General features: G+C 58.8%; 3 protein-coding genes across 6 annotated transcripts; 1 reads left to right on the forward strand and 2 right to left on the reverse strand.

The window, feature by feature from the left end:
• Positions 1 to 921: 921 nt before the first annotated feature.
• Positions 922 to 14,475, reverse strand: PCIF1 (phosphorylated CTD interacting factor 1). Of its 4 annotated transcripts, none has more exons than XM_052782841.1 (18): positions 14,344 to 14,475; positions 13,960 to 14,068; positions 11,354 to 11,405; positions 10,972 to 11,110; positions 10,649 to 10,773; positions 10,052 to 10,189; positions 9,499 to 9,629; positions 9,112 to 9,266; positions 8,730 to 8,877; positions 8,438 to 8,521; positions 7,532 to 7,631; positions 7,157 to 7,319; positions 5,728 to 5,900; positions 4,551 to 4,637; positions 3,855 to 4,039; positions 3,272 to 3,365; positions 2,873 to 3,048; positions 922 to 2,024 (listed from the first exon to the last, which is right to left on the reverse strand). In XM_052782841.1, the coding sequence occupies exons 4-18, from the start codon at positions 11,093 to 11,095 to the stop codon at positions 1,772 to 1,774; spliced, it is 2,136 nt and encodes a 711-aa protein (XP_052638801.1). In that variant the 5' UTR covers positions 11,096 to 11,110; positions 11,354 to 11,405; positions 13,960 to 14,068; positions 14,344 to 14,475; the 3' UTR covers positions 922 to 1,771. The 4 variants fall into 4 exon arrangements, with proteins under 4 accessions (XP_052638801.1, XP_052638810.1, XP_052638794.1 ...); XM_052782850.1 differs by lacking the exon at positions 11,354 to 11,405 and adding an exon at positions 13,686 to 13,879; XM_052782834.1 differs by lacking the exon at positions 11,354 to 11,405.
• Positions 14,476 to 17,100: 2,625 nt separating this feature from the next.
• Positions 17,101 to 21,724, forward strand: PLTP (phospholipid transfer protein). The gene is made up of 16 exons (XM_052782907.1): positions 17,101 to 17,248; positions 17,996 to 18,114; positions 18,329 to 18,428; positions 18,501 to 18,629; positions 18,792 to 18,947; positions 19,140 to 19,203; positions 19,339 to 19,402; positions 19,521 to 19,612; positions 19,751 to 19,927; positions 20,111 to 20,170; positions 20,272 to 20,433; positions 20,639 to 20,706; positions 20,789 to 20,831; positions 21,032 to 21,095; positions 21,183 to 21,259; positions 21,375 to 21,724. The coding sequence occupies exons 2-16, from the start codon at positions 18,003 to 18,005 to the stop codon at positions 21,513 to 21,515; spliced, it is 1,509 nt and encodes a 502-aa protein (XP_052638867.1). The 5' UTR covers positions 17,101 to 17,248; positions 17,996 to 18,002; the 3' UTR covers positions 21,516 to 21,724.
• Positions 21,725 to 22,050: 326 nt separating this feature from the next.
• On the reverse strand, positions 22,051 to 26,697 carry CTSA (cathepsin A). The gene is given in 17 exon segments (XM_052782918.1): positions 22,051 to 22,786; positions 22,980 to 23,081; positions 23,236 to 23,325; positions 23,435 to 23,510; positions 23,584 to 23,732; positions 23,882 to 23,960; positions 24,182 to 24,273; positions 24,410 to 24,494; positions 24,837 to 24,928; positions 25,308 to 25,382; positions 25,384 to 25,464; positions 25,569 to 25,655; positions 25,913 to 25,963; positions 26,087 to 26,143; positions 26,145 to 26,199; positions 26,305 to 26,462; positions 26,603 to 26,697. Coding segments are annotated over 17 exon segments (1,464 nt in total). The 5' UTR covers positions 26,654 to 26,697; the 3' UTR covers positions 22,051 to 22,702.
• Between the last annotated feature and the right edge of the window lie 108 nt (positions 26,698 to 26,805).

Here is a 26,805-nt window from a genome sequence, read left to right on the forward strand (position 1 = left end):
CCGGGCTGCAGGATTACAGGCTTCCAGGCAATGCTAACCCACCCTGGAGCCGTTTTCCTTTGGGCCAGGGAAACCCAGCTGGGGAGCACTGGCTTCCACAGTGCCTGCAGCCCATCCAGAGGCAGAGGTGAAGCCAGGAAATTCCTGAACCCCAGAAAAGCCAGGTCAGAGAACTACCACAGCTTTTAACCCCCAGAGCTGCCTTCACCTCCTTAGACCAGAAGAGACTGGTGGTAGTAAAAGATTCTTTAATCCAACAGCCAGGGACAGGGTAAGATCAATGGCTGGAAGCTGAAGCGAGACCAGTCCAGCCAGGGAAAGTCTGCACTTCAAGAGCATGGTGCATCAACCCCCAGGCTGCTCTCCCCAGGAAATCTCCCCCCTCAGAGCAGCCATCCCCCCGCCCCAGGCCAGCGTTAGGGACTGACTGCAGGAAAGCCCAGCCAAGCTCTCTCACCACCGCATCGGTCACTGCTCCACACCGATGAGGCTGTGCCTGCAGCACGGCTCAGCCTGGGCCTCTCCGAATGGGGGGCAAAGGGCTACCAAAGTGCCGAGCACCCCGGAGCAGAAACCCTGCATGGAGAAGCTGGCTTGTTCTGCCCTGAAGAGGCTGAGGGCGATTACAGCTGCCTGCACCTTCTCAAAGGGTCGTTACAGGGAAGAGAAAGCCAAACTCTTCACCATACCAGCAGACAATGACCCAAGAGGGTAGTGGTCAGATTGCTTTAGGGGGTTCGCACTGGTCATTAGGCAAAAAAAGTCACCAGGAAGGCACTGCAGCACAGAACGGGTCAGACGCTAGAGAGTTCTGGAAAAAAAAAAGCCAACACTTTTCTACCTTTCAGCCAGAGAGAGATGAGGACAGGGGGTGACCACAGGCCCCTGGCCGACAGAGAAGGAAAGGCACGGACACAGGGCAGAGCTGTATGCTGGTTTTTAATGTTCCTAAGAACTAGGAAACAGAAATCAAAAATAGACTTTGCTCTTCTTGATAAAAGTAATAAAATGGTTAGCGGTGTTAAATTAATCCTTACAAAACAAAACCCAAGGAGGTTAAATAAAGCCCGGAGGCTCCGCGTAAAAACCACAACGACTACAAAACAGCTGCAAAGACGTCTTTACACACCAAAGAAACTCCTCTTCTCCGCTCCTCCCCTATACACAGCGTCGGCAAACACGGGACTCACACATGTGGGAAAGAAACACGGATGCGATGGGAGCAGCCCTGCAAGGAGCACGGGCGCCATGGACAGAACTATTTACACTATGGACACGGAGCTGTGCTGGTGCCAGTCCGGCCGCAGGAGCCCCCGGGCTCTGCCCATCCTTCTCCTGCCGGCGCCGGGCTGCGGCCAGCTGCCGGGGCCCCTCCAGCCACGGCGCTTAGGCGCCGAGCACTCGTGCTTGTCATCTGTCCCTCCATCTGTCCTGCCATCCTTCTGCCCATGCGTGCGTCCCAGCTCTGGCTGCCCCTTCCCTCGGCGCTCCGGCGTCGAAGGGGCTGCCTGCTCCTCCTGCCGCGCCACGCCGGGTTCCCTTGCCCTCCGGCAAGGGCCGCAGCCGAACCTCCTCTCCCTGCCGGCGGCCGGGGGCTCCCCAGCGCTCCTGAGCGGGGTCGGCGTGCAGTTCGCAGAGGAAAGCAGGTGCCGTGGAGCTGCTGCGCAAGAGTCCCCCAGGCCGGTGCTGCGCAGCCAGCAGTCTCTCCACTGTCCCGGCAGGCCTCCTCGGGGCCGCCGGCACCTCCCCTGCCACCTCGCACCTCTGCATCTTAGTTGGGATTAGTCTCCCGGCTGCTGCTTTGCTCTCGGCCCAGCTCTCGCTCTTTGTCTGCTGTGGAGGAGGAGGAGGAAGAGGATGATGATGATGAGGAGGACGAGGAGCTAAGGGTCCGGCCTGAATGCTTGTAGGCTGCAACAAGCTCCTGCAGCCGCTCTGGCGTGGGCTCCCACTTGGCAAAACCCGCACTGTTCTGCAGGAAGAGGACGGCTGTGTTGTGCACGGCCTTGTAGTACATCTCCTCTCTGCAAGGGAAGACAACAGGCACTCAGCATCTCCCCTGGCCCACCTGCCCAGAAGTCACACAGCTGCCACCAGACCCACTTCCCAGCACCCGCCCCTCCTCTTCCTGCGTGTCACGTTTAGGACAAGTATTCGTCTCTGTCCTTTTCTCTCATTATTCTGAGGAAAAGAGCAGGCAGAGTACAGTGTCAGGCATTGCTGAGTAAAGGCAGAGGCTCGCAAACTTTCAGAGGAGAAGCAGAGATGCTGCATAGCCACGTAGCTCTCTACCAGCATGTGCAGCAGGACACTGCTGTCCCTGCAGAAGGAGAGTCATCACTGTATGGCATCAGTCATAACCAGGTACAGAGAACTTAAGTGTTTAAGCACTTGTTGCCTAAAATCATTGTTGCCTGAACTTGCTGCTTAAACAGCGGACCAACAGCCAGCTTGCTCCACTGAGGACTAAGGTCCTACCTGCCCCTTGCTTCTGCTTCCCCCCACATGACACCAAATTGCTGCAGCATTCAGCAGCCCAGGAAACGCTGCTCAGCTGGTTCAGCAGATCGGAGGGCTGGCAGAGCAGCACAGATGATCACCACAGCACCACATGTATGACCTGTTCAGACTGGACTTGTAACCACAGGATACACCACTCGCAAGCTTTTTGTTAGTGAAATGCCCTGGTAGTCATTAAACGAACGTGAAATTCACAACACTCTGTATGCCTATCTTAAAAATCCAGGGTGATTATGTGCTGCGTTTCTCCTTGCCTGCTCCTTACTTCCCATTGATTTCAACTTGGGATAAGATACGTCTGCCATACAGCTTCAGAAACGCATTCCCAAAAGGACCCAAGAAAAAGACCTACTTTTTGCAGACGTGCTGAGACCCGCTGCGGTATTCATGATCAAAGGCTGGCAGGATGAGCTGGTGTCGCTTGAACTTGCTCTGCTCCATGCGGGTCAGGGCTGGCGTAGGAGGGTCCCGCCACTCAGGGATAAAGACGATAAAGGAGAGAGGCTCACTGGAGCTCTCCAGCAGTTTCTGGTTCAACAAGAAAATGAACAACCTCAGTGCTGGCTGAGCAACGACATGTCTAATGAGTCCTACGGAAAGGAAACACTTCTGCTTCTAGAGCGGTGCCACAGCAGTCACCGTCGTTTGCGTTCTGCATTACAGCCCTGCTGCGAGGGCACGGGAGCAGTGGCGAGAAGAGGACTGACTGCACAGCTCCAGTCAGAACAACTCCACAGGTGAGTGAACATACCTCAAAGTGAGAGACCATGGCATCCATCAGCTCCTCACAGAACGGAGGATTTGCCTCAAAAGAGCCACTTATAGGGAAGAAATCCAGGCATGGGCTGCAGGAAAAAGGCAAAGATCTCTATCAGAGAGGCTAGAATTCTTATTTTCACACCTTAAAAAGCATCCCTTTCCTCAGAACAGGCAGTCATACTCTCAGAAAGCCTAAACCCCCAGCAGTACAGGGCCTGCCGCTTCTAACAGCGGGACTGGTCACTGGGGACACGCTCCACCTGTAGTCACTGAAGGCGACTGCTGATTCAAGCTGACTCCTCGATGGCCCAGGTCTCCCATTCTTCAGAACAAGGGCAAGCGCTGGCAGACCTATAAACTGCGTTACTCCAGGGACCAGAGCCCTCTAACTAGACTAACAACACACTCCTGACTGCTTCACAGCCAGTCTGTGTCCACTCATTGCCTTTAGGCAAGCCTGAAGTACACACCCAGCTACTGCCCTGAACGCACAGACACGTCAGCCTGTCTTGAGTCATCACATGTGCACGCACCCACACAGAAACACGGCAAAGGCACCGGAACGTAAGACTCACCCCCTGGATCCAAAATACCCGTCTGTATCCAAGAAGGCCGAACAGTACTGTTTAAAATAGCAATTCAGGGGCGAGGCAAAGCATTCAAAACTCACTCCAAAGAGCTTGTGGAGGGCTTCGAAGATGTGCACGGGAAGTGCCCCTTGCAGGCCAGTTCCTTCGTACAGACCCACACCAAACATCATCTGAGGAGAGCAAACCCTGGTGAGCCATGCCTGCACTCGCTGTTCCTGCTGCTCCCTTCACTGACCACAGACCCAGGGCCATATGTCCATGCACCCACTCCTCTAGGTATGCAGGGCCCCCTCATCCTTTCTCAAATTTGTGTAGGTCCCCTGCATGTACCCAAGAATGTTCTTTAGATATTTCATCCAACTCGGGCCCCACAAACCAACTGTCAATTTTCACATATATCCCCCATGAACCTTCAGCTGGTCCTCAGAGTCAAGAACTACTGAAGGTCTCTTTCATAAAAATTTATCTTTACCCCCACTGAGGTCTCCTGCCAAGACCACAGTTGCTCCCCAGACCGCAGTCCTATCTCAAAACACTGGGAGCAGACATCAGAGCCAGTTTAAAACCTATTTTGCATCAGGCTCCCAGAGCTGTGGACCTCCCCCAGAGCAGAGACAACAAGTTCAGTTCCCCACTATAACTAAGGCTTTCTGATGTACAACCACTGTGACAAGACAGTACCTGATATCGGCGGAGAAGGCACCAAACCCTGGGCAGAAACTTTTCAAAGCCAGAGTCGTCAATGCAACTGTACCGATAGAGAAGCCACTGGAAGAGAAAGCCCAGCCATTAAACACAAACAGAATCAACAAAGGTAAGACAGTACACAAACATACCATGACATGGAGAGGGACACTGATGAACAACAGGAGCAGGTGGGGCTCTGCATGGAGGCTTGTCAGCACATCTGCTTTTGCCGTGTGAATGAAGTGCAAGCTCTTTACTAGCACGAATGAATGTACCGCATCAGCAAGCGTCTCTCAGGAAGGGCTGCCCTGCTGTGAGTACGACCATACTTGCAGCACAGTACATATCCGAAACATACACGCAACACCTTGTAAGTATTCCCAGCAGAAGCCTGACCCTGACTAAGGTAAAAGTAGCTGTCCTCATTTCTGCTACAATTAGGGCAGTGTCTGACAGCCTCTGCCAGGTCAGCACTCCATCCCTCTGCACAGTCTCTCCTCTCAGAGGACAAGGAGAAATGAAATCTCCCACTAAAGAGCCGTTTGTGACAAGTCACTGTTGTGGTTTCGGCTGGGATAGAGTTAATTTACTTCCTAGTAGCTGGTATAGTGTTATATTTTTAATTTAGTGTGAGAATAATGTCAGTAACACACTGCTGTTTTTAGTTGTTGCTAAGGAGAGTTTAGACTAATGTCAAGGATTTTTCAGCTTCTCATGCCCAGCCAGCAAGAAGGCTGGAGGGGCACAAGAAGTTGAGAGGGGACACAGCGAGGGCAGCTGACCCAAACTGGCCAACGGGGTATTCCATACCATGTGATGTCACGCCCAGTATATAAACTGGGGGGAGTTGGCGTGGGGCGGGGCAGATCACTGCTCGGGAACTAAATGGACATTGGTCGGCAAGTGGTGAGCAATTGCATTGTACATCAATTGTTTTGTATATTCCAATTCTTTTATTATTATTGTCATTTTATTATTGTTGTTATTATCATTATTAGTTTCTTCCTTTCTGTTCTATTAAACTGTTCTTATCTCAACCCACGAGTTTCACTATTTTTCAATTCTCTCCCCCAGCCCCCTGTGAGGGGAGTGAGCGAGCAGCTGCGTGGGGCTCAGTTGCCAGCTGGGGTTAAACCACGACAGTCATGCAGGACTGGCAGTCAGCCCTTACCAGCTTGCTGAAGTAGTTGCGGCTCACTTTCACCATCTCCCCCTTGTACCGCACACATGCCACGTTGTTTTCCATGTGCATTTCCACGCTGGGGAGTGGTGGGGAGGGGATGGCCAGTCTCACTGGGTAACAGTATACGAGCCTGTCCTGGACTTCAGGAGCTTCTACCTCAGCTACAGAGAAACAAAGAGAAAGGCAGCCCATTAGAATCCAAGGACGTTTGGGAGAGATCTTCCTTCCACCTCAAAACATGCAGCGACAGGAATAGGGCTAAAGAGCAGAGTGGTCCCCCCAAAAACACCATGGTGGTCCTTCATAGATCTTGTGGGCAGCTACCTAGGTTCAGAGCTGATTCCCCAAATTAATTCCATCACCCACTGCCAGAGCACAGAGAGGACCCATTTCACAGTATTTCTCCATCTCTAACACAGCAGACCTGTAGACCACACACAACCATCCCATCATCGTGAGGCACCTTCCAGACAAGTAAAACACTTTCCTTGTTCCTACTGTTACTGTTTCAGTTCGCCCCAAGCTCATCCAAAGCACAATAAATACTCCCAGGCTGTCAAGCGCAGGAGGCAAAGGAATCTTCCTGCCACCCTGTGGTTACCCATTGCAGACAGCAGCTTAGCCTTGGCTTCAGCGGGAAAAAAGAGAGCTCATGGGAAAGATCAGTCGGAAGGAGTCACAGATTCAACAGGGTGGGAAGACAAGCAGCAAAAACAAGCAGCAAAAGGCAAACACCGGGGTCTAAAGAAGGGAGTCTGAGGAGAGCTAGGACCCAAAAAGGAAAAGGACTACAGAACCGTGGTGATGAAAGAAGCAGGGACTACAGAAGAAGGAAAAGGTGACTAGAGGCAGAAGTACAGACATAAACTAGGAAGAAAGAACAGAGAAAAGATCAAGAAACATGAATCTTCTGCCGGGAAAGGAAGAAGGGTGCACAGTGACATGCCGGGAGGCAGAGTAGTGCAGAAGGTGCTCAGAACCCAAGAAATGTGGCAAAGGAGAATATAGGGAGGGAGAGGGCGCTTGGCATTGGGAAGGGGATTGTCAGCTGTCTCCAGGAATTCGTGAAGAAGCAGAGCAAAAAAACATGGTCCAGGGAAATGAACTAACGCCCTGTTCAGTGTGGTCAGCTCCTAACAAGCTACTTCATCCTGACAAATCATACATTTATGATATTTGATATTACAGCCAGTAACAGTACCTGATGAAAGACACCTTGCCACTGCACAGGCACTGTGTGACTCTGTCAGCTAAGACCTATGCTGGACTGGCTATTTCTGACTCGATTAAATTCAACCCCGTGGACTCAGAGCAGCCCTCTCAACAGGTAATGCTATTTGAATGGGGACAGGCCAGAGTGCACTGCCTTTAAGTTGCAGTGCTGTAGCCCTATAGCTCTTCAGAGCTGACTGCGTACCAGATATATTGTTCTCTTTGAGTATGGCAAGATGCTTCTCCCGGATCCGCTTGACGTATTCAAGGGATATGTAGTAAATCTTACTGCAGATGCCTTCAACGGAGTCCTTTGCTGCAGCAGACACATGGGGCCCACATTGTTTGCGTAAGTGCTCCAGGCGGTCCTGCAGAACCAGAGAACCAGAGTCCCTTACACAACCCACCACCGGACTTCCCCAGAGGCATGCACAGTCTCCATGCCGCTGTCACTCCCATTTCACAAAGCAAAGGAAAACAATCGCAGCCTTCTCCAGAAGGACCTTTATCTGGCCCCAACACGCCCTCCATCCTTTCCCTGGCTCCCTGTGCACAGCTGCACAAGCAGAGGGATACCGACCATGTAGTCCTCCTTAGAGGCAGAATGGTCCCGTCGCAGCCAGCTGAAGGTGTCCTCCACATTCCACTTCACCACCTTCCTGCTGTCTGGTGAAGCACTCCTGCACAAAGCAGAGAAGCAAAATTGAACCCACGGCTGCACGGCAATATATATTCTATCCCACCGCAACGGTTTTCTGTCAGTGGAGGAACACAGCTGCTGACACATCCTCAAGACCCCATCCTGTCACTCTGCTCCAGGCCCCACTCTGTCACCCTGCCCCAGGCCTCCTCTGGAAAGTGCTTCCAGACATTTCTATGACTAGGGACTGCCATGCTCTCTCCAAAACACAGCGTAGCTGTCTGCTGTCCTCTCTGCAACAGAAGAGGCAGATAAAGCATTTACCTACCATGGAAATGGTCCACTTTGATCTTGCCTCTCATTTTCAAATGCAGCCACTGCTAGGAGCTTGTGACTGAGAAAACTACCCCGTTAACAAGCTTTTTATTTTCCCCACAAGGCCATCTTCCTCAATTCTGTCCTGTGGCAGAACTTGTCAGAAAAATCATACATGGTATAATAAAATACCAGTGTAAGCTTGCTGCTCTTTAATAGCAGTGCGTGCCCAAGCACTCCTGTTTATTTTCTCAGGGATAAATGACGGAAGGCATTCCACGTCCAGTATTTCACAGATTCTCACTTGTTTCTGCATACATTCAGCTTCCCAACATTAGATTTTACTCTAACATTACTATCAAAGGATGCCTCCAGCACTATTGTTTTTCTTCTCTACGTTCCTAACTTTGCTTTTCCTCAGTAAGATGATGACCAATGCTGAATAAGGTGGGATGCAGCAGCCCCTTCTGAAAGTCCCTATCACCCGTTTCTCTTTTCTGAACATGACAGCACTGTAAGAGGAACTCCCACCTGGATTCAATCAGCCGTTTCGCAGCCTCGGCATACTTGAAGAGCAGTCTCTTGGCTTCCTCCCGGAACTTGATTCTGGATAACCTGTGGAAAGTTTAAATTTATATGCATCAGTTCCACAGCTGCCACGAAGGCATGGAGGCCAGGTCCAGTTCCCAAGCTTTACATCACCAGCACCCTACCACTTCATCAGCAAAAGTAAAATACAAAAGCACAGAACCGTGGCTGCTAAATCACTGGACCAGACCGATAGAAAAACAACCCAGCAAGGTGCCCTGTCTTTGAACAGTACCTGATGGGAATGTCATTCATGATCTCTCTGAACATGGAAGGAGACACTACTGGCTCACAGTCACTCGGTAAAAGAGGATCTGTCCCTTTATCAACCACCTTCCTCTCCAACATCCAGCGATTAAAGGACTCCCTTGGGGGGTCAATCCCTGGAGAAGCACAGAAAAAGGGTCTAATCAATACAATAAAGAGACGCCCAGAAGCTCCGTTGAGGATCATCACGTTGGAGTTCTGCCAAACAAGTTCACAACCAACAATGTCGCAGAGAGCATAACCATCACAAGAAGAGATCACAAGGTCAAGACAGACATAAACCAGAAGGAAGAACACCACAGTACCGCAGGATTGATAAGACAAATAAGGGGAGCCCAACAGAAACTCACCTTCTCGTTGCTGGCAGAGCTCACGATAATGTTGCCGCAGCTTGAGAATGAGCTGGGACCGAAGCAGCTCCACCTCGGGGTGTGGAGAAAGCACTTCAGATGGTGCTCTCTGCTTAATCACTGCATTTGTCTGAATATCCAGGTCCCAATATACTCTACGGCAGAAGCAAATGTTGTCAGGAGGGCCAGATCATTGGCTTATTATCAAATTTACTTCTAAAGATGCTTCCTTGGGCTGTTTCACCAGCCAGGAAAATTGAACTATCAAGACTCCTTGCAAAGATATAAGGGGGTGTCACGTCCCTCAGGTTCTTCTTCAAAGATGTCTAGAAAACCAGGTGCCTCTAACCTACCACCAAGAAAAGAAGACAAATGGAGACAACTCACTCAGTTGGTCGTAAAAGAGCTGCCTGCTGTTTATCTTCAGGTGAAACACACCATGCCTTCAAAACAGAGGTTCCTGGAATACTGGGAGAGCTGGGCACTGGCTGAGCAGCTGGGTTCCCTGGGACGTCCGCCTGGGCATGTAAAAGATGAATTACTGCCCCACAGAGACAGGTAAAGGGGAAGCAGCCCAAGGTACCTAACAATCCTGCACCAGTACACCACTCAGGATACCTCCATGAATTGCTAGAGCACATTTTGCCTGCTGTTGGCATAAGTTAATGCGGACATACAAGCTACCATGTTTCTCAGTCATAATCTGTTATCTCCCAACTCCCATACCACACCTCAGGCTGTAAGAGAGAAATGACAACTTGGCAGGACCTGAGTCTGCTTCCACTTTAGTACTTTCCGAGTGGCAGCTGTCACAGTTTGAGTTATACTAGGGTGGCCTGACCTTGCGCAGTTCAAAAAAACATAGGTCCAAGCTCCAGACCCCCTAGGTTTCAGTTTGAACAATATCCATAAGAGTATTTGTTTCACAGCCCAGACCCACCTTGGGCTTTTTCACACTGTTGCCACTCGGTGGAACCTCCTCAGAGAATCTCCTCTTTCTTTGCTTGCTCTCCACAGAGGTATCTATCATCCCACCTTCCAGTGGCATCGGAGCTGCATTCAATCCCAGAGGGTCTGACTACGAGCATCCAAACAACAGCACGTTAGTTCATCAGCTGCCACCGCCAAGTCCCAAAGGCAATAAGCCCTCTTAACTTCCCATTTCACTGTCCCAGGTTCCCACATGGGTGGAAATAAGGACACCAATACTCACACCTACAGAAAGCTAAAAAATTCTGTTCTAAACCTGTGTCTGTATGCTTTTTTTTAAGACTTAGATGTGAAAAATGCAACACAACTCCCCCAGGTTGAGTGTTCTATGAGCAGCGCACTACACCCGGAACAGCACTACCTGAGTGTGCACCTGAAAGAGGAACATTTCATCAGAACCAAGTCAGATGATGGACTTAGCGAACAGTTCTGAAGGCAGAGAAGACCCTCCCACACGTGCAATCTGAAGTCCACAAGATAACGGCATCTGCCCCTGCAGAATATCCCAGTATTGGCACACTCCCCTCAGAGATGAGGGCTTACTTACAATGACATCGTGCTGTCCTAGAACAGGCATTTCCCACAGAGACTGGTTAGTGAAGCGATTGAAGTAGTAAGGGCGATTCTCCCGCTTGCTCCAGCACTTCTCCCAGCCAGCCTGCACCAGCTCATCTGAGAAGACAGTGAGAGTCAGGAGAGGAGCAGTCCTGAACAACAGCCCTGCCCTTCAGCTCCCCATCACTGCCACAGCACACTCTGAAATATGCATCATTCCTAGCCTCCCTCAGCGGCCTCGCTTCACCTTCTCTCCCCTGCTACCAGGGCCCTGCAGAACTCCATGCTGGGCCTTCCCAAAAGCAGAGTCAGTACCTGGCAGGTCCTGTACCAGTCGCATAGGTTTGGGGGAGCTGGGCTGGTTCTGGTTGGAGGTGCCAGGTGAGTGACTCATGAGAGATGCTTCCTCCGCAGGGCTTCCGTGATTCTCATTGGCCATTTCTCAGCAACCACACTAGAAAAAAGCAGACACAAAATCCGTGTTACAGCAGGAAAGATCCCAGATCCACTTGGCCCACTCAGCTGTGGCACTACAAGTTTGTTCTGACAATAAAACAGGGTTTGAACCAGTACACATGAAACAGCACCTAAGCCCTGAAAAGTACCTGTTATCCTAGATACAACTGGTGAGGAGGAATGCTGAGCTTTAAATGGTGTCAACCAGGGAGTTCTTAAGGCCAGCATTCAAAATACTCACTTTTCAGCTAGATCTCTCCTAAGAGTGCAGTGTCTGGTCCCATACATCAGGACTGAGAGCATAAAAAAATAAAACACACTCCTCTGTGAACATGTACCACCTTCTGCCACGCTAATACTACTAGCCATATCTGATGTTATCCTCAGAGACAGTTTAAATCAACATTCACACACACATTAACTGCACATAATTTAAACAAAAGGCTCTTATTAAAAAAATTCTGCTATATAAAATAGACCTAGTGCTTCACTAGTAACAACTTCTGTGGTTCAGAAAACCACAGGCTAGGAGTGGGGAACTCCCGAACTACTTTCCTCAGTATGTCCCAGGCCCAGACCAGCTGTCAAGCCTCAGCCAGGCTGTTTTAGCCTTTGGTACTTTTTCATCTGCATGACAACAGTTATGCAAAAGAAGGTCCGTTGAAACAATAAAGCTCCCCTTAATCATAATTTAATGTTGCCAGCTGGAGAGAAAAACAGCCAGGCTTTTCCCTTCTTAGTCACCATTCTTCCCCCCCAGGGAAGTTTCTGAAACAGCACTGCAGATTGCTCCTCTCTGGCAGCCCTAAATACAGTGGCAATGAACTAGGGGGAAACAAGGCATTTTAAATAATTACCATCTACCTCAGTTACTTAACTCTATTCAGGCCTTCGGAGACACCCTACACAACATCTAAGTTAGGGCCGCAGTAGTACAATCTTGGATACAGAAGCGTGTTCTTTAACTGAACACCACAGTAGCCCCAGCAGCAGGCTCCCTTGTATAGCATCTCTTAAGTACAAACTCTGGTTTGGTTTGCAGGCTAAGTTATTTGGATTTATTCACCTTTGCTCCCATTCCTGTCCGTAAAAACTCTGCTGGCTATTTCAGAAGAGCAGAATGGTAGGAGCCAACAACTATCAAACGTTAGCAGGCACTAGCTAAGCAAGCTGTCTATAGTACTGGTTGCAGAATCTGCGATGCAGGCCAGGGCTGAGGAACTTGACCCTTTCAGCACCTTGGAAGATGCTTCCATCCTTCCAGCCAGGGCAAGCAAGGAAAGCTGTGGGACACTGCAGAAACCTGGAGCTTTGGTCGCTGCTCAGAACTCGGCAGATAACAATAACCAAGCCCACAGGCAAAAGCGTCTGCTACAGAGCGTACCAATGCAACCACGGAGGGACGTTTAATTGCCTCAGCAGGTGAGCGTTGCGCAATATTTGTTTACTCACACTTCCTCCTGAACTCCAACCCCACCATGCCCTCTACAGTCACTTCACTTCAGCTAGCTGCCAGAACGGCAGCAAGGTTAGCCCAGCCAACAGCAGCAGCTCAGACTTGCCTCGGGGACGTCAGTGCAAGGAAGCACACCGGAGCCCAGGGCTGCAAGGCAGGAGCCTCACCAGGCAGTACTGCAGGTGCAGTAACTTTTGAAGGATGTGTTTAGCCCCTCCTCCTTACACTAAAACCGTATTTGCACATGCAGGTGCTGATGTGTCCTGCACATTACGCCGACAACACATTATAATGAACTGGTACGTACTGACAGGACCAGACCTCCCAAAGTGAGCCAAGGATGTACTTCAAGAAGTTACAGATAGTGCTAGGTATCGAGATCTTCCTAGACTGGATAGCACACGCCAGCTGCAGTGACTTGCCAGCGTTTTTCACCACTGATCGCTCAGAATGGCTGTCAAACAGGGTTCGCTGTTTTTGCCTTCTCCCATGTAGGGATAAACTAGGATGGTGGAAGTAGACAAGAAGCTTTTATCACTCGATCAGTGTCGATGAGTATTAAATTCAAGTACCCTTAATGGCTGGGAAAAGGAAAAAAGCAAACTAACAGGAATCCTGACAGAAGCAACTCTACTTTTATGTAACTAGTATTGGGACTTAAGACAGTGAAAGGGACCCAGAGTAAGCATTTTATGGTGATTACGGTAATGTTTTTATACACCATGGCAATGCATACAGTACTTCACAGACACAGTAGAACGCTGTCCCTGCCCAGAGAGCTTACAACCTAGAAGCAGCAGCACAACCAGAGAGACCACAGCAAGGTGGAAGAAGACACAAAGAAGTACAGCAAACAGGATCATTATTTGTTTCCATTTCACCGAGGTAGGATTTTACACAAGACAACAGCAAATGCAGACAAAGGAGAGCAGTGAGAGCCCCCCGGGACACTGCAAGGTTCTCCCTCATCCCAGAGCCACGGCTGCTTCAGGAGGCTGGAAGCCAGGCCACCGCCTCCCTCCGTCGGTACTTCTCCCTCTCCCCAGAGCCAGCCCTTGCGCCTGGCCAGGCGGGACGGGCTGAGCAGAGCACAGAGCTCCCGAGGCAGCACGCACACCTGCGGCGAGCGCGCTGGGGACCGAGGGAAAGCATGCTGCCGGGCAGCGCGGAGGCAGCTCCCGGGGCTGCCCTCCCGGAGGCGGTGACGGGACGGAGCTCCTCGGCGCGGCAGGCCGGCACCGGCGGGCAGCCACGGGCGCCGGGGGCCCAGCGACTGCGGAGCGGAGGCGGCGGCGGCGGCAACTCTGCAGGCTGGACGGGAGGAGTCCGGGGGCACGGTCTAAGCGGGGCGGAGGCCGGGCGGCCCCGCGCCCGGGCAGGCGAGTACTTACGGTGGCGGGCTGCCTGGCGGGACGCGTGGCCGTCGCTCCGTGCTCGCCGCTGGCGCGCCGGGGCCGCATCCTCATAGCGGGGCGTCCCGCGCCTGGCCCGCGGGGGCCGCTGCGGAGACAGGAGGCCGTTACGGCGCGCCGCGGGGGAGGAGCCGCCGGAACGCGCGCAGGCGCGGCGGGAGAGCGGCGACCAGGGCAGCCGGGGCGGGCGCGGCGGCGGCGGCGGCCGCGCTCTAAGATGGCGGCCGCGGGCCTGCGCCGCCTCCCCCTGCGCCGCCGCCCGCCCACCTCCTCCTCCTCCTCCTCCTCCTCCTCCACCTTCGCCTTTTCCTCCTTCTCCTCCTCCGCCAGGGCAGGCCCCGGCCGCGCGGGAGCGCCGCTTACCTGGGCGTGAGGTCGGGAGCTGTAGGCACCGGGCAGCGCTGCGTCTCCCGCCGCCGCCCCACCTCCGCCTCGCCCGCCCCGCCGCCATCTTGCGCCGGGACCGTGGGCCGCCGGTGCGCAGGCGCGGGGCCGCCCCGCCCTCGGCACTGCGCAGGCGCCGCCGCCCGCCCGCCGCCCGGCGCATGCGCGCTCCCCCCACACTCCCCGCGCCCCGGCCCGCCGGCAGCGCGCCTGCGCGGAGCCCGGCCCGCGCTCGTCCGGCCGGCCGGGCGCATGCGCGGAGGGGCGGGCGGCGGCCCCCCTCCGCCCTGCCCCGGCGCCATCTTTGGTGTGGCGCAGCGGCGGCGGCCCGCCCCGTTGCGGGCACGGCCGCGCCGCCGCCGCTATTTCGGGCCGCGCAGCCTGTCATTGCGGCCCGCGGCGGCCGCTGCCGAGCGGCCCTGCCCGCCCGCCGCGGGCGATTCCTGTCACAGGCTAGGGCGAGGCCCCGAGCGGTCGCCACCAAAGGGCCCTTTGAAGCGCGGCGGCGCCGGGGCGGAGCGGGCGGCCGGGCCCGAGGGCGGCGGCAGCGCATTGATGTGCCGGCGGGGGCGGCCGCCGGCGGCAGCGGCCCAGCTGGGTGCCCGCAGCGGGGCTTCCGCCGCCCGGGCGGGGCCCGGCGGCCGCTCCCTGCCGACGGCTTGGCCCGTGGGCCGGGCCCTGGCCCCGAGCCGCCGGCCGTGGTCCCCGTGTAGCCTGCGGACAGGAATCCCTCGGGGAGCGCCCCGCTTGCGTGTTCCTACTTGCGCGCCCGCTCGTTTAGTTGCTAATTCGGCCCGCCGAGTCGGGTCCGGGGAAGGCCGCGCACCTCGGCCGCCGTGGCAGGCGGTGGCTGCGCGCGATGGGACGGTTGTGCCGGCGCGTGCCCAGCCGTGCACCTGCCCCGCACCCGGTGCGGTGCTGCGCAGGTGGAGCTGGACGCTGGCGCAGAGATGGGCGGCCCGCGCTCCTCGATATCGCTTCCTTGCTCCGAAGCTGCTGCTGCAGGAGGCACGGCGTGGCTGCCTTCCCACGTGGCTTGTTGGGGTGCGTGCCCAGCTGCGCTCCCCAGCATGGATGCGGCTCTCGCCGGGGCGGCAGCGGGGCCCACCTCGCTGGTTCCTCTGTGCCCACCGGTTGCGTCCTCCCGGACCCCCGGGCTGCGCGCTTGCTGGGGCAGACGTGCCCCTGCTGCCTGTGGCATGGGAGCTCAGCCCCTGCAAGAGAGCGTGGTACTCGCAGCACAGCAGGAGCAGTCTGCATCCAGCCCAAGACACGTGCTGGAGGATGATGTGGGGTGGGGAAGGGGGACGTGGCAGTTACTGGGTCCTGCCTCCTGCTGGGCTGGGATAGTTTTTGAAGGGGGCTGCAGGAGCCTCCGCTGTCCCCTCACAGCCGGTGGGGATGGGCTGTGAGTGGAGCCCCCAGCCCTTGGACACACACGCCCATCGGCGCAGCTGTTCTGCACACAGAGACGCAGCCAACCTCCTGCCGCAGGCCTGTGGCCTCGGCTCGCTGGCAGCCGATGGGCACCGCTGGCTCACGGCCCTCGTGGAGATGGGCTGGGGCAGCTGTGGGGCCCTTTTCTGCCCTTTGGCTGTGGAGCATCCCTGCTGCCCAGCTTTGCGAAGGGCTTTCCATCTTCCTGGGCGGCAGCCTGACCTGCTGGCTCTCCCAGAAGTCCTGCCCTCTGCTCTGAGAGCACCGGGGTCAGTTTAAAGAGTTAATGCTGGCAAAGCAGTTCTGGAGGGATAAGTGCTGTGTAAGCACTAAGTCTCCCAAGTCTCCCTGCGTTCGGAGCACGAGCCCCGCACAGTCCGGCTCTGCTGCCCTACAGCACAGATAATCGCCCAGCACGCAAAGCACTGGCTCAGACCAACCCCTTGTTGCACGGCCCAGGAGGGAGAGGGGACTCTGCGGAGGGACAGCGTGAAGCCTCGATCCTTGGAGTGAGGAGACTCAAGCGGCCGAAGGGGGTGGTGGGAGCAGGGGCAGGCAGTGCCCTCGGGAGCATGGGGAGGAGGCAGCCCCTGCCCGAGGAGCTGCCTGTCCTCTGTGTGACGGGTGTTTGCAAGGGTGGGATGGAGCAGGATGGCAGCGTGGGTGCTGCTGGGGCCAATTTGGCATCACCCCTACAAGCCCCGGTGCCTGCCAGGCTGCCGGCAGCAAGCTAGGAACTCCAGTCAGAGGCACGTCCTGCGGACCCTGAGCTGCCCAGTTTGTGCCAGGGGCCCGGGCAGTGGCTGTCGGAGGAGCGCTGAGGATCGGGCAGCCTCGGCAGCTTCTCTGCTTGGGGCTCACCTCACAGATGGGCACGAACCAGCCTCCGTTGGCACCCCCGGAGCCACGGGGCCTGTGTTGGACCCCGGCCCTGGCGCAGACCCCGACGGGCAGGGCTGGAGCTGGCAGAGGGCGGCTGGGGGAGCTCGGCCACCGGCAGAGGCTTCATAACACAGACTGGGGGGGCTGCCCCGACACGACGGACCCCTTGACCGCATTTGCACGCGTGCCCCTCGCAGGGCTGAGCGCTGGCGAGGCCCAGGGATGTGGTGCGTGGCTGCGCGTGCGGGACACGCGGGGAGCTGTGTTTGCGGTGGGGGAGGAAGGCTGTGAGCTCAGCCCAGAGTCTGGGCGTCTGAGCAACCCACCGTCTTTCTGCCTGTGCTGGCAGGCAGCCGGAGCTCAGCGTGCTGGAGACCTGCATCCTCCCCGTCCCGCTGTCTCCTCCCAGCTGTGGGCTCACAAGGAGTGGCAGCTGGTGGGATATATAAAGGCAGGGGAACCTCAGCCAGCTCAAAAGAAACTCTTGGAGCTACTGGTGTTCTCCCTCCCTCCCTTCATGTGATTCAGCTTCCCCACACCAGGGGAGCCGAGGACAAGCCTCACTGTAAGTATCCGAACTGAGCTGGCATTGTGTAGGCAAACCCCCGGGAGCGTGCACAGCCTCGGGGAAGGATGGCGTCGGCTCCGGGCCCTGGGCAGGAGGGTCCCCCGTCCTCTGCCTTGCACAGAAGTGGGGGAAAATGCTGTGGGGGGAGCCCTGGGCCGTCCCCACAGTCTTGCAGGGAGCTCTGCCTGTTACTGCTGGATGGGGAAGCTCCGGCTCTCGTCTCAGCCCAGTGTGTGGGGCAGGCAGCACATCTCTGGGGCAGGGAGCAGCTGGGGCTGCCCGGGAGGGCTGTGGGGCAGCCCCACAGGAGAGGGCTCCCTTCTCTGCGGGGGCCGGGGTTCCCAATGCAGCAGCACACGCTGGGCTCACGCCTCGGTGTGCAGTTCTGGGAGCTGGGTGTGTTCAGGGCAGGGTGGGACGCTCTGGAGCCAGTATTCCCGGTGGACGTGAGACCTTGCAGGTCCCGCAGGGTCTGTACTGAGGGCTTGTGCGCAGCACCCTAGGGTGGGGGCTGTGCCATGCGTGGGCTGCTGGTCCATGGGGGTTCAGGTGATGGGGACCTGGGCAGCATCGGGGGGTTTTGGGGTGTGGGGAGCAGCGGAGCTGTGGGGAGTTCCTCAGGGCCATCCCCTGCCCTGGGGCTGCGAGCAGGGTGGGCAGCAGCCGCCTCCCTCCCAGGGTGGCTGGGTGTCCCCTGCGTGCCCCTCTGGGCCAGCCCGTGCTGACCCTGCTCTCTGCTTCCAGGTGCGAGATGGCTGCCAGCAGCTGCCGCCTCCTCCTCTTCCTCCTGCCCTGGCTGGTCACGGCCTCGCACAGCCCACCCGCCTGCAAGATCCGGATTACCTCTAAGGGGCTGGACTTGGGTAAGGGGCTGGACGGGACCCCGATCTCAGGGCCTGGGTGAGAGGGAGGTTGGGACGCCGCTCCTGGGGTCTGCACTTGGGTAAGGCTCTTGGCTGGGACCCCTGCCCACGTGTGGGGCAGCTGGAGAGGAGCTGGGGGACTGGCTGGGGGCAATGCTGCCGGGAGGGCAGCACAGCCTGGCTGCGGCCAGCCCAGGCTCGCTTTGCTTTGCAGTGAAGCAGGAGGGGCTGCGCTTCGTGGAGCAGGAGCTGCAGAACATCACGGTGTCGGACCTTCATGGGAAGGAGGGGCAGTTCCACTACAACATCAGCCAGTGAGTGCTGCCCGCTCCCTGCACACACAGCTCCCCACATCCATCTGACCATCTCCATCCCCTCCCCTGCAGGGTCAAGGTGATGGACCTGCAGCTGGCATTTTCTGACCTGCACTTCCAGCCTCAGCAGCACCTTGTCTTCAACATCAAAAACGCCTCCATCAGCCTGCGCTTCCGGAGACAGCTGCTCTACTGGTTCTTGTGAGCTACCCCCCCTCCTGCTCCCCCAGGCACCAGCTTACCCCACCGCTGGGCCACAGCCACTGCTTGGCTGTGCCCGCTGGATGCCATGGGTGCCTTGCTGCCCTGCCCTGCAGCTTGTAGGAGCTGTGCACTCCTCTCATCTGCTTTTGTTGCTTCCAGCTATGACATCGGGTCCATCAATGCCTCTGCGGATGGCGTCCACATTCACACAGTGCTGCAGCTGGTCAAGGATGAGGCTGGGCGCCTGAAGATCTCTAACATCACCTGCAATGCCTCTATTGCCAGAATGCACGCAGGCTTCTCCGGCACACTCAGGTACACCTAGCCCCACCACAGCAGCCCTGTCCTCTGCCGGGCCAGCTCCTCCTGTGCCCAGCTCCCCGACCCCCCTTTCTGCGCCCTTGGGACTTCCCCATCCCAGGCTGTGTGCTCACATGGGGATGGAGGGACAGGGCTGGAGCCGCAGGGGAAGGCAGGCAGCTGCAGAGCTGCTGTTGTGTCCTGCAGGAAGGTCTATGAGTTCCTGAGCACCTTCATCGTCACAGGGATGCGCTTCCTCCTCAGCCAGCAGGTATGGCTGAGTGCAGACAGGCGATGGAGCCTGGGGGAACCTCGCCTTGCCCTGCCCCGCAGCAGGAGAAGGGTCTGGGATCCTCGTCCAGACCTGGGAGCAATTCCCCTCTTAGCCCAGGCCCTTGCCTTTCAGATCTGCCCGTCCCTGGAGCATGCCAGCCTGGTGCTGCTGAACTCCGTGCTGGACACGGTGCCGGGTAAGTGTTGCCCTGGGGGAAGGGACCGGACTCCGCTCACCATGGGGAGGGTAGAGCTGGGCATCGGACTGCCGGGCAGCCCGCAGGCTTGGTCACAACAGCACATCTTCCCTGGCAGTGAGGAACTATGTGGATGAGCACATTGGGATTGACTACTCCCTCCTACGGGATCCAGCTGTCTCCACGGACACCCTCGACCTAGACTTCAAGGTGAACACTGGATCCTGCCCTGCCAACCCTCCCACCGTCCCCGTGGGGGTGGCTGTGCCAGCCTGCACACTGGGCACCACGGAGCGAGCAGGGTGGGCTGCGCTACGGCTGCAGAAACGTCTCCTGTTCTTGGCCCAGGGCATGTTCTTCCCCCGTGCAAGAGAGAACCAGGAGCTGGAGAACCACGCGGTGGAGCCGGTGATCAAGGAGACTGAGCGTATGGTCTACGTTGCCTTCTCCGAGTACTTCTTTGACTCGGCCATGCACGCGTACTTCCAGGCAGGTGTGCTGACCATAGAGCTCCAGGGGGAGAAGGTAAGCAGTGCCAGATCACCCAGCTATGCACAGGCAGCTCTCTGCGGGCAGGGGCCCACTGCCAGGCAGGAGGGAGGGCTGGGCTTTGCCTGCAGAGCAGAAGAGGTGCCATCCAGGGAGCAGCTTTGCTGGGATCAACAGCAACTGCTAGCTTACCCTCCGGTGGTTTGTCCTCCCTGCAAGGTGCCCAAGGACCTGGAGGTTTTGCTGAGAGCCACCTTCTTCGGGACCATCTTCATGCTGGTGAGAGGAACACCCGGCCGGGGCGGGAGGCATGGGGGAGCCACTGGGGCAGAGCACAGCCCTGCCCCACTCCATGCCTTCAGCTCACCTGCCTTCCTCAGAGCCCTGCTGTGGATGCTCCCCTGCGGCTGGTGCTGCAGGTGTCGGCTCCCCCCCGCTGCATCATCAAACCCTCGGGCACCTCGGTCTCCGTCTCTGCCTTCCTCAACATCTCACTGGTGCCCCCGGGCCGCCCTGCTGTCCAGCTCTCCAGCATGGCCATGGTGAGTGGGGGGGCTGGCTAGGAGGGGTGCGCGTGGCCAGGGCTCCCTGTCCAGCCACCCCAGTGCACACGGGAAGAGTGTTTCCCACCCCGCGTGGGAAGGCTCCGGTGTCCCAAAGCAGAGGGAGAGCAAGAGGAGCAGCCAGCCTGGCCAGGTTCCTGCAGTGGGCACAGCAGGGCTACGATTCAGCCTTCTCTCTCCTCAGGAAACGAAGCTGAGCGCCAAGGTGTTTCTGCAAGGGAAGGCGCTGCGCGTGCAGCTGGACCTGCGACGGTACGGCCCGTGCTGGGGTCCTGCGCAGGCTGCGGGGAAGGTCCCCTCCGCGCCTCGCTCATGGCTGCTTTCTCCCCTGCAGGTTTCGCATCTACTCCAAGCAGTCTGCGCTGGAGTCGCTAGCGGTGAGCAGACCCATGCCAGCCCGGGGGGTCCGGCCTCCCTTGCTAGGCCCCAGCCGCAGCACGGGGCAGGCTCAGGCAGGGGCTGCGCATCGCAGGACACCCCTTCTAGCCCACCCAGTGCTAAGTGCGGGCATGCCCGGCCCAGGCAGGCAGGTCTGTTGCCGCTGCTGGTGCGCTCACGCACACTTCTCTCTCCCCAGCTGTTCTCACTGCAGGCCCCACTGAAGACCCTGCTGCAGCTGACGATCATGCCACTCATTAACGGTAGGCATCACCACTGCCCGCACACAGCCAGGCTTGGGGCAGGGGTACAGTGGGACTCGGCTTCACAGCATCTCTCCCTCCCTGCAGAGAGGACTAAAAAGGGCGTGCAGATCCCGCTGCCAGAAGGCATGGACTTCACCAAGGAGGTGGTCACCAACCATGCGGTATGTGGCGGGATGGGGACAGCCTGGGCCCCCCCCAGCAGGCGCAGGGACCACATCCTGCTGGGGCAGGGTGCAGTCACACCCAGCCTTGCCCTAATCCTCTTCCCTGTCGCAGGGATTCCTCACGGTGGGAGCTGATCTCCACTTCTCCAAGGGGCTGCGGGAAGTGATTGAGAAATACCGCCCAGTCCCTACCGCCCCTGCCTACCCCAGCTCACAGCCTGCAGAGCCCAGCATGGACCCCCACCAGCTCTAGCTCTTCTCCCCACTCGCTCCTTCACCCTGGACTGAGGGCAGATCCCGGGCTGGACCCGTAGACTGTAGGTAGGAAGCAGCTTCCCCGGTACCACTGGCATGTCCTGCAGGACACCTGTGCCCTGGTGGGTAGCAGCAAGGCGGAGATGGCCGCTCTGGGAACCCCTGCTGCACCCCTTCTCATTACACTAATAAACCACTCAACTCCAACCTGCGCGGCCTGGTTGCTTGGAGGATGTGCCCACGCTGCACTGCATGGCTGCCAGCATGTGGGGAGAGATGGGGAAGGCAGCAGATAGCACTGCTCCCCCGGCTCAAGGCACTTGGGAGGCAGACACAGCTCAGAACGGTGGCAGAGGGGCTCAGAGCAACCGCGCTGCCCCTGCTCTTGTGGGTGGCTTGTTCCCAGGCCTCACCTCACCTTCCACTCACCTGTGCTGCATGCTCAGCACATACTGGTACTCCTCGGAGAGCAAAGGAAAGCAAAGCGAGGGGTAGCAGAGCAGCGCGAGGAGCTGGGCAATGAGGAGCAGAACCACCTTGTTCAGAGAGTTTATTGCGAGTTCCCAGAAGCACTGTGTGCCCCAGACAGTGAGCAGGCAGTGGGATTGTCTTTGTGGTAAGCCTCCTTCACCGGGATCAGATGTGGGAGCAGTTTGGAGGGGAGGAGAAAGAGCCCCTGCAGGAGCAGTGCCCAGCTGCCCGCAGCCACCACGTGAACTGTGCTTTCCTAGCAGGGGGCAGCTGCCTCGGAGCCTGCCCAGGGTTGTGTGCGTGCAGTGGCCGCGGGACAGAGGGGAAGTGGTGGGGACTGCTCCCTTCCCAAGAGGGAAGTAGCTGCCTGCCCAGACAGGGAGGAGGTGAGACAGGAAGCCACAAGCGAGGAGACGGCTGCAGCAGGGGCAGGACTCCTCACCCAGTAAGGACAGAGGCCCTGGGACTCATCCCCGCCAGCCCGCACCCCCCACCCACCGCAGGCAGCCCCGTCCTCCACCCTGTCCGGCCGAGCACCATCCTGCAGGGCTGGGCAGAGCCCAGGGCCGGAGCAGGGAGCCCCACCGGCTGCAGGAGTGACTCCTTTCATGGAGCAGGGAGCCCGGGCGCAGCTGAGCGGCAGGGAGGATGGGCTGTGTGGGAGGTGCCGGGTGGTGAGGGCAGCCGGGGCGCCAGGCGCTGCCTCCACAGCTCCTAGTAAGGCTCATTCTTAATGAAGCGGCTGAACATGGTGAAGGCAGCAAGCGGCCGGTCCGTGGGCACCATGTGGCCAGCTCCCTGTGGGAAACGGGCAGCAGCAGATCAGTGCCGGCCATGGGGCTGCCGCAGCCCTGCGACCACCTCCAGCCCCACGCTGCCCGCAGCACAGCCAGCACCGCCCCGCTCTGACCACAGCACTGGTGTCCGGCACGCCCGCCCACACCAGGGTCAGCAGCCCTCTCCCTGTCTCCCCAGAGCCCCCTGGCCCTACCTTGACTGTGAGGAAGGCGATGTTGGTAAATTCCTTCACAAAGCCCCCAATCTGGTTCTCGCCTCCTTCAGTGTAGAGCCAGGGCCGGCGAGCCACCTGCACCTGGGACCGGCAGCAGCACCCTCAGTGCCCCGGCTGCTCGAGGCAGGCGGCCAGCCCTGCCCACACTCTCGCCGCAGCCAGCCCCGGCGCGCAGCCGACTGCACAGCCTGGAACTGGTGACCGGCCTGGCCCAGGCCCTGCTCTGCCCACTTACCTTCTGGCAGAGGGAGTCCACAAACCACTCATCCCCGAGGAAGTTGCAGGCCATGTCAACGTCCCCGTTGTACACCAGGATCCGGTACTTCTGCAGAGCAGAAGGAGGGTGAGTGTTTCGCAGGGCAGCAGCCCTGGCCAGGCAGGAGGCTGGTTTGGCAGAGCAGGTCCCAGGGCCTAGTGGGCTCCCCCGCACGCACCATGGCTCCGAGCAGCTTCAGGTACTGGTCGTTCATCTGCATGTACAGGCGCTTGTAGTAGCGGTTCACCTCAAAGCTGCGGAGGAAGCGTCAGCGTCACGTGGCTGCTCACGCTCGCGGCGGTCCCTCCCCGCCCAGAGCTTGCTCACCTGCACACCTGCCACTCCAGGGCGTCAGGGGAGATGTGGAGAGCCTTCCTCACCTCTGGGGAGTTCAGATACATGCTGAGGGCTGTGGAGTTGGTGCAGGGTGGGTCCATCCGGACCTTATTCCGGGCTACCGGCATCCGGAACAGGTTCTGGGAGAGAGTTGGGAGAGTCCCTACCACAGCAGCACCTGGTGCTACCCCACGGGAGCAGCCGCTCTCTGCCCCCTCCTGCCCACAGGCAGCACCGCTGGCCGGGCAGAGGATGCTCACAGCCCGGTGACACGGATGCCTGGGCTCACCTGCCGCCAGGAGAACCTCATCGGCATCCGGATGAAGGAGTTGCCCAGGTCATGTGTGATGAGACAGTCACCCTCGTACCTGCAGCCGGAACGAGCACGGGGACGGGCTGACAGCTCTGGAGGAACAAGGGCTCAGGCCCCTCCCTGGGGCAGTCCTCAACAGCAGCCAGACACGGTCTGCCTGTCCCAGAGGGACCCCCTGCCCAGCCCACCATGTCCCTCTGCCAGCCAGGACCCCACACGCTGCAAATCAAAGCAAGCTAGTGCCTGGAGACCCGTTTTCCCTGGGGCCTCTCTCACCTCATGCTCCCAGGGACACCGCCATCGCATGGGGCGTAGAGGTTGTAGATGTTGAGGCCGGACTCCTCCACAATCTGAATCGTCTCCTCCATCTGCAACGAGCCACAAGAAGGGTTTGGGACTCAGCAGGACACTCGAAGGACACGGGCCCATCCAGAGCCGGGCAGGTGGGTGCTGCTCACAGACACCGGCACTGGGCATGCGCTCAGGGGCTCCAGCTCCCCTCACCTTGAGCGTGCAGTTCAGGTTGGAGTTGTCATGGAAGTTGCACTTCTCTTTGGAGCAACAGAAGGCCTGCAAGTCCCTCCACAGCCTGCAGGCAGAGACCAGGGGACTTGGACCACACTGCCCAGATGGCAACGCCAACACAAAGCCAGCAGCCGTGGCCACAGCCGTGCCGCAGCTTCCCTGCCCAGTGGCCGCACAGCACGTGGCTCGGCCCGGTGCTCTGTGTGCCCCACGAACAAATGCGCCTGCCCATGGGAGCTGCCCAGGACAAAGGGCCATCTCCGCAGCCCGGCTGCTGGCCCACATCAGGCCAGGAGCTTCCCTTGTCCCGCACACCACCGACCCAGCCAGCCCCATCCCAGGCCATGCCCCTGTCCTGCTCGCCCAGGGACAGCGCATCTAGCAGCACCATTCCCTCTCCTCTTACTCAGTCCCCAGCAGGCCGTGGTAATAGGCAAAGTAAACCAGGGAGTTGTCATTGATCTCGTAGGATGAGAGGCCATTTCCCACAGCAATTCCCTGCAAGGCAAGAAGAAAACAACGCTGTTGTGTTCTAGCTCCCCACAGGGCAGCCGCAGCCACAGCGGCATCAGGCAGGAAACAGATACGGCACTGTTTACTCCACAGAGAGAACAGGAAGGGTCAGGGGTGCCTGAGAACACTCCCCGGTCCCATGCAACACAGCAGGGACAGACACGTCTGCCAGCAGCCGCTGCCAGCACCTCAGGAGAAGATGAAAGGCCACGGGGCCAGACCCGCCCTACGCCCCGGAGGGGGCCCTGCACACCGGCTGCACAGCCGGTCCCACCCCGGTACCACTCGAGAGCCCCAGCGAGGTCCTGCCAAGCCCTCTGCTCCCTGGCTCAGGCCAGGCCAGCGGCAGAGCCCAGCCGCTCACCTTCAGGTTGAGGCTAGGGTCCTGCATCACCCACTCCGCCAGCGTGGGGATGTAGACCCCCCCATAGCTCTCCCCCCGTGAGGAAGAGATCGTTCTTGGAGTACTCGGGGAAGAGCTGGAGGAAATCCTTCAGCGCCAGGTAGTTGTTGCGAGCGACCTGCAGGCAGGAGGAGACGGGGGTCAGGCAGCAAGGCAGGACCCCCAGCGCCCAGGCAGGGGCAGGCAGGAGGCAGGTCCCTCCCAGCAGCCCGGGTCACTCGCCTCGGTGTCGTTTGTGGCATACTTCTTGTCCTCGGAGTACGAGAAGCCGACGCCAGCGGGGGACTCCAGGTAGAGCACGTTGGCAATCTGCAGGGACAGCAGAGGAGCTGGAGGTCAGGGGAAAACCCCCACCCCTGGCTCGGCAAGACAGAGGGCTGCTGGTGGCACCCACGGGTGCCCGGCCGGCCCCAGGGCTGTGCTGGGGGAGCCACATTCCAGCCCGGCTCCACAGCAGACTCAAGAGGAGGGCGTGTTGGGCAGGGCTTCGTCCAGAGGGCAGGAGAAACTGGCTCAGGGCCACCCTCTCCCCACAGCCACGGAGGCTGCAGCGCCTGCGCCCCTACCTTGTTCCAGGCGTAGTCGTTGTACTTCAGCGTGACCCCGTCAGGCTGGATCTGGGGAAGCGGAAGGCAGTGACCGATGGGCACAACCAGGCCGGCCCCAGCGAGACGGCTCATGCCACGCAGCCTGCCGGCCCCCCGGCGGCCCTGAGGCGCGGGACGGCTGCGACTACTGACCAGGAAGGGGCCGTGCTCCTTCAGGAAGCCCTCCATGGAGCTGCAGCCGGGGCCCCCCATTCAGCCACAGCACCAGGGGGCTGCTCTGGGGGTTGCTCTGGGCCTCCACAAACCTGCGGACGCACGGCCGTCAGTCCCCAGTGCCCGGCCGAGCCCCCGCCCCGGCTGCTCGGGGCGCGGCCTGGCACCAGCCCTGGTACCGGCGCGGCCCCACGTACCAGTAGTGCAGGTGCTGGCCCGACCCGGCGCAGAGGTAGCCCGAGAAGTGCCGGAAGGAGGGCTGCTTGGTCAGCCCCGGCAGGAAGGTCACCTCGTGGCCCGGGGGGGCGGCCCGGCTCAGCCCCAGCAGCAGCGCGCCCAGCAGCACCGGCCCCATCTGCGGGGGGGGCGGGAGGGGAGGTCGGGGCGCTGCCGGCCGGGACCGGCCGCGGCCCCAGCAGCGCCCCACGGCCGCCCCGCCGCCCCACGGCCTCCCCGCTCCCCCGGTGCCCCCCCCCCCCGGCCCGGTTCGCTGACCCCGGCCGCTCCCGGCGCGGCTCTCGCAAGCGGCGATCCCGGCGGGCACATGACACCCGCCCATATGACCTCCGGTGCTCACGTGAGCGGGGCGGGGCCTCGCGGCCGCCAATCAGCGCCCCGGCGGCGGCCGGCCCCTGCCCCGCTCCCGCGTACGCACGTGGGAGCGGCTCCGGCCCCGACCGGCGGGACGGACCGGGACG

Source organism: Harpia harpyja, chromosome 1 (genome assembly GCF_026419915.1).
Source record: "Harpia harpyja isolate bHarHar1 chromosome 1, bHarHar1 primary haplotype, whole genome shotgun sequence".
Taxonomy (NCBI): domain Eukaryota; kingdom Metazoa; phylum Chordata; class Aves; order Accipitriformes; family Accipitridae; genus Harpia; species Harpia harpyja.